The 6,329-nt window shown below is 54.8% G+C and overlaps 1 protein-coding gene across 1 annotated transcript; it reads right to left on the reverse strand.

The window, feature by feature from the left end:
* Window positions 1-4,378: 4,378 nt before the first annotated feature.
* Window positions 4,379-6,323, reverse strand: CHST14 (carbohydrate sulfotransferase 14). The gene has a single exon (XM_024732504.1). The coding sequence runs from the start codon at window positions 6,305-6,307 to the stop codon at window positions 5,177-5,179; it is 1,131 nt and encodes a 376-aa protein (XP_024588272.1). The 5' UTR covers window positions 6,308-6,323; the 3' UTR covers window positions 4,379-5,176.
* Between the last annotated feature and the right edge of the window lie 6 nt (window positions 6,324-6,329).

A 6,329-nucleotide genomic window follows, 5' to 3' on the forward strand; every position in this document is an offset into this window, starting at 1 on the left:
ATCTAGAGGCTCTTGCTAGGCCAACAGCTGTTTTCTGTTTGTTGAAAAGGTCGTTATGTCAACAGAACCTATGGGACCAGTGCCCGTAAGCTGGAGTAGCCAAATTGGGTCTGTGAGGCAGCCGGGGAGGTGCCCTGCTCACATCTCCTTTCAAGAGAACCTGCTGTGAGAAGTGTTATTGGCGGATGGTCCCCAGCCGTTGCACCTTTCAGTCTGCTTCAATGCTCATGTCCCCCCATTTCTGCCCAGTGGACGACTCCTCCAATAGGCAACCTTTGCCGCTAGCCTTGCTGAGATTTTTAGAGCCAAACTGTAATCTGAGACTCTTCCCACCCAATTCTTCCTTCCCGCTCTCCTTTCACAAGTGTCAGGAGACACTTCCTGCCTATTCCTGCTCCCTTCCCCCTTTATCCTTCACAGCTGTTTTCTCCTATAAATCTCTTTTATTTTATTTTATTTTTGGCTGCGTTGGGTCTTCGTTGCAGTCTTAACCACTGCGCCACCAGGGAAGCCCCTCTCCTGTAAATCTCTTGCACGTCTAATTCTGCCTTGGCATCTGCTTCTTGGAAGACCCGACTGAACATCTACTATATTCATGGTCTAGGGCTTCCCTGGTGGCACAGTGGTCGAGAATCCGCCTGCCAATGCAGGGGACACGGGTTCGATCCCTGGTCCAGGAAGATCCCACATGCCACGGAGCAACTAAGCCCGTGAGCCACAACTACTGAGCCTGCGTGCCACAACTACTGAAGCCCACGCACCTAGAGCTCGTGCTCCACAATAAGAGAAGCCACCGCAATAAGAAGCCCGCGCACTATAACGAAGACTGGTCCCCACTCGTCGCAACTAGAGAAAGCCCACGCACAGCAATGAAGCCCCAACACAGCCAAAAATAAATAAATTAAAAAAAAAAAAAAAAGAAACAAATACTATATTCATGGTCTGGATCTACTGGAAAGTAGATTCTCAGGGTGGGCAAATCTGGGGAATTTTATAATAGCTGGAGAGGTCTGTGGAGTGTTGGGAAAGAGGGTTGGAGAAGGACGCCAAAATTAGAGAAAATGAACACAATGCTTATCAGCAAATGCAATGAGCTGGATAATTGGTGATGCATTCGACGGAGCTGGATTTTCATCTCAATGCCACCACCTCTTTGGACAAGTCATTTAGGATTACTTCCTTCATCTATAAAATGGGAATACTTTTACTTACCTTGCTGGGCTGTTGTAAGAAGGAAGAGGATGATGCATGTAAAGTACTTCACAGCACAGCTGGCACAGGTGCTCTCAATTCAGAGTACCTATCGTTAATTCTTATTTCCCTTTAGGAAGAGAAAGAATGTCTTTCCTCTCATTTGAAGCCAGGCAGGGACTGGTTCGATAAATAAAAGCACTGGATCCATCCTGGGAGGGGGCCCACAGGCTTGGTCCCCTTTCAGCCTCTGGGAAAGGTGAGGGCTCTGTATTTGCCCAGAGGGCAGGTCAGCGACTCCATTTGGACCTTGTTGCTTCCTGCAGAGGGTCCGTGCGGTGGGTGTGGGACAGAGATAGGAGGGGGAAGGGGAGGGGAAAGGACCTTAGAACCTAAGGGGAGGTGGTCTCTGGGTGGTAGCTTCAGACGCCTCGAAAGATGGACCAGAAGTGGAGCCTGGAGGTGGAGTCAGGACCCAGACCTGGAGGGCCGGGCCCCTCTGGGCTCCTCCCCTCTCCTTGTTCATCACTCTCAGCTGAGAGAAGTTAAGCTGCTAGCCTCATCCCCCTTGCCCAGGAGGACTCAGTTGTCTGGGGACTTCTTCAGAGTCACCAGGCAGTGGCGTAGGGCTTGGCTCCTGGGGATGAGGGCAGACCCAGTGAAAGGGAGAATCCCAAGAAGAAACAGCCCAGGTGTCTAGTCCCGAGAATGCCCTTGCCCCGCTCCTGGTGACCCAGGGGCTGTCACACACCCCCAGCTCTGGCCTGGGTGCCCAGTGGAAGGCAAGCCCCACTAGGGCTAGCTGGACCCACGCAACTCTCTGCCACCTCCGTGGCAGCTTCTTTTAAGAAGCCCATTTTCCTCAAAGGAGAGGTAGATGACAAATTAAGTCCCTCAGGGGCTGATTCGAGGGAGAAGAACGATGGTAGGTTGCAGTTCACCTCAGGAGGCCCTCTCCCTCTTACCTCAGACCTTCCTGCCCACACCACAGGTGTCTGGTTCTGGCTGTCAGGATGCTTTGTGGCCTGGAACCCTTTTCCGCCTGGCAGAAAGTAGCCAAGAAGCTAACCACATCAAGCACTTCATCGGTCTCCCACTCCTCCAGGGCAGGGACTGGTGAATGTCAGCTGAGCTGAATTGGGTTCGCTGCAAATGAAGGAATGAAAGAACTGCAGAGGGAGAATGTGTGCAAACACCCCTAAATCCACCCCCATTCACCCTTCTCACCCTTCATCTTCCTTAACCTTCCCATCCCCTCTTCTCTCTCCCCTCACCTTCCATAATATCTCCCTCTCTCTCTCTCTTCTCACTCTCTCTCTCTCTCTCTCTCTCTCTCTCTCTCTCTCTTGCTCGGTCACTCTCCACACAACCCCCCATCCCCATAATTTGGGAGGCACACGGACCTGGGTTGCACCTGCTCCCATAATTGGGAGGCACACAGACCTGGGTGGGACTTCGGGCAGGATACTTAACTCTCTCTGTGCCAGTTTCCACGTCTGTAAAACAGGATAACACCTGTGGAACCGGGCTGTGGTGAGGTTGAAAGGAGACGAAGCAGACACAGCAGCTGGGCTCCAGGCTGCAGGGCTTTGGGAAGGGGGACTGAGTAGCCGCTATGGGTCCGGAGTGGCAGTTCCCAGCAAAGGAGGAAGAAGCTGGGGGCAGGGTGGGGGTGGGAGGCTCCCGAGGGGCCAGAAGCTCACAGAAGATCTGACTGGTTAGCAGAGGAAGTGGATCATGGGTCAGAGAAGCCCTGCCCAGAGGAAGCTCCACTCTCCAGTGCTGGGTGGATGCAGTGTCCTGGCTTCTCCCTTGTCCCCACTGGTCTCTGAGGGATCAGGTGTTCAACTAGCATTTCAGAGAACACCTATTGAGCCAGCTGCTGGGATGGGCCCTCTAACTCATTTTGTCTTCATTCTCACAGCGATCTACATCAGATAGGCATTATTATTCCCACAATACAGAGGAGCACATGGAGGCTCCGAGAGATAGGCAGCTGGTGAGGAGTAGAGGTGGGACTTGATCGGTCCAGAAGACTCCAAGCACAGTGCCGTCTCTAATGCAGCAAGATGTACACTTTGGTTCTGCTGGGTCATCGACCTCCTGCCAGCCCCTTGGGCTAGGTTCTGGGGATGTCACGTGAACAGGACAGACACGGTCTCAACTTCCCACAATTCACATTCTTGGTGGGAGAGAGTGACAAGTAACTGGATAGATACAGCAGCACATGGTAGGTGCTATCTGAGGTGAAATCCCCAGGGCCAAATGTGAAATCCCAGGACCTGAGGATCAGGTCCTGTACAGGGGATCAGTTAAGGCCTCCTGGTGAGTCATGGCAGAGAAACATGAGTGACTATAGGAGCCCCCTCCCCCAAATTTGGGGAATATGGTTGGTTTACTCCTCCAAAGTCAGGCCAATAGCAAGGCTAGGTATAAGTGACATTGGCAAGGAGGCTCTTCCCGCCTCCGTCCCTCACCCCCTCGGGCACCACTTCTCACCACAGCCCCAGGTCCCTGAAGTACAGCAGTTCCCACTGGGGATGTATGAAATAGGACTAACAGAGAAAAGCCAGCTCTGACCTTGAATCTCTCCCATGGGCATGGCTGGCACAGCCTCCTATTCTCCATCTCCTAGTGGGTCTGGGATCTCTGGAGAGCAGTGGGGAACGGGTCACACTGAGGTCTGTCCTCTACGACCCTGACTGTATTCCTCCCACATTGCCCACAACTTCCTCTGAATCTAAGCCAGCAAAAGACCGCCCCTCACTCAACCTTCTTGCCTTCCTTATAATTCTCAATGCCAGGAATAACCTCCCCTTGTTCGCACAATGATCCCCCTTTTCATCTGAGAGCCTCCTCAGTCAAGAAGTATTCCTGCCTAAGAGGAGGAATATCTCTTACTTAGCTTCAGGGAATAATCGTGTAGATGTGCTCTAGACCTGGAGCCATTCCTAATGGGGCTTGCCCTTTGGTGGCATCCCAGAAGCTGAGTCAGTGATCCGGTATGGCTTATGGGAAGCTCCCAAAGGCTCCATGGTATGACGATGGCCCACTGCACTAGCCCTAGCAAGTTACAGCTTGTCTTACCTTCTCTACCTTCAAGCTCCCTCTCCTGACCTGGGGAAAGAGACATCAGGGGGTCTTGGTGGACACACAGGAGCTCAAAGGGAGAATCAGAGATGTTGACTTTGTATACAAAATGGCTTTATTAAAAATTCAGCTATTAGGAAAACAAAGCCTTCTCAAAGGTTCTATCAAAAAGTACAAATTTTAAATAAATGCATCAGAAAAGTGGCAGCCAGATACATAGGCCACAGTCACAATCCTGGGGGACGGGAGAGAGTGCCCAGAGTCCCAAGAAGAGGCTGGGCACAGGGGTCTTTGGATGCTGCAGGGCCAGGTCCTGTAAGGGCCCTTTCAGTTTTCCTTTCCTTGGAAAAAAGGGAAAGAACCCAGCAAGTGTAGGAAATTCTAAGTCTGAAGCGGAAAGATACAAAAGTCATTTAAAAAAGGCACGACTGCTGACTCCAGTCCTGAGGCAAATGGAGTGGATGAACGGGTGATCAGAGCCACAGGGCCCCCGGCTGTGGTCATCTCCTGATTGGTGCCTCCTCTGGGTTTGGCTACAGGTTAAGTTAAGGTGGCTCAAGTGGACTGCACAACCCCTGCAGGCAGGGCCGTGGAGCCAGTCTCGAGAAGAGATGTGTTGCTACACTAGCAAACTGGTATCTAGCCCTGCCAGGGCAAGAAGGATCACACTGGCTCCCAAGAAATCCCCCTATGGAGAGCACCAGGCCATCTGTCCAACCCTGGCCTCTGAACCAGTGTGTGCACCCACCCTGGACAAGGAACTTCCAAGGGCAATTCTTCCCACCTAGGCATCTGGAGAAGCCCCAGGCCCCAGAGCCAGGGTTTCTCTGTTTGGCAACACAGAAGGTGGCATTGTCAAAACCAGTCCCCAACAACTGCTGGCCCACACCCATGGTCACTTATGACAGGCCTCCCTGGTGACGTTAGGCAGTGGGTAGGCAAAGAGGGAGAAGTCCAGGATATACTTAGGCAGCACGTCCTGCAGCAGGGCCCGTGGGGCACTGCACAGGTGGTAGTGCAGGCTTTCGGGGCTGGCCGGCCGGTACCAGGCCTGGCGAGCTGGGAATCGGACATGGGGCGGTGCCCGCACCCACTCCAGCACCTGGTTGGCATCTGCCTCCAGTCTCTCATAGGAGCCCACAAAGTCGTAGTGCACGGCACAAGGCTGGCACAGGTGGTACACGGGCATCCAATGCTCGTTCATGCGCTCAGGGTCCTCATCCACCAGGTATCTCAGGAACTCGGGGAAGGTGACGTCGTCCCCCGCAGGGCTGGGCCCCGCTCCAGCCCTGTACCGCCTCACTATCTCAGCCCCATAGCGCTGCTGGTACTCTCGGATCTCGCCGAACTTGTTGCGGTAAGCAGAGAGAAGGCGTTCCAAGGGGTCCCGCACAAACAGGAACTTGAAGTAGTGCTGCAGGCGGTAGCGAATCTCATCAGGCCTTAGGTCTGCCAGGAACACCAGGTCGCTGCGGTGGTCCATCTTCAGGCGGACGTCCACGTTGTCCAGGACGCCCGCCAGCACCTTCAGCACCCGCTTCCAGTTCGAGCAGGCCACCTTGGGCACGTAGCAGTAGAGGAAGCGGTAGCGGTCATTCACGAGGATGTGGCGCAGCAGGGTGCGCCGCTGCCCCACCGGCAAGTCCCAGGGGTCCCGGGGCATGCCTGGTTGTCCGCACACTGCTCGCAAGGTCCGGTTACGGACGTCCTGCCTCACCTGTAAGTCCGAGTCCCCCGCATCCAGGGACAGCCTCCCAGGCCTGGGGACCGTCCCACGCCAGACCGCGTCCTCGCGGTTGGGAGGGTGCAGGGGAAGGGGCTTCATCTCGGCCAGGATGCCACGCTCGATCATGAGCAGCAGCCCGCTGGAGGCCACGATAACCGCGAACATCAGCATAGACGGCAGCAGCAGGGGCGGCCCGCCCAGCCCGGCCCGGGCCCTGCCCAGTGGGGCCCGCCTCAGCGCCCGGCCCAGGGGCTCGGCGCCATTTGGGGCCGCCAGCGGGGTCAGCGGGCGGGGGAACATCGTGCTCCCGGGGCGGGGGCCT

This window comes from Neophocaena asiaeorientalis, unplaced genomic scaffold (genome assembly GCF_003031525.2).
Source record: "Neophocaena asiaeorientalis asiaeorientalis breed wild unplaced genomic scaffold, Neophocaena_asiaeorientalis_V1.1 scaffold119, whole genome shotgun sequence".
In the NCBI taxonomy this organism is placed as follows: Eukaryota; Metazoa; Chordata; class Mammalia; order Artiodactyla; family Phocoenidae; genus Neophocaena; species Neophocaena asiaeorientalis.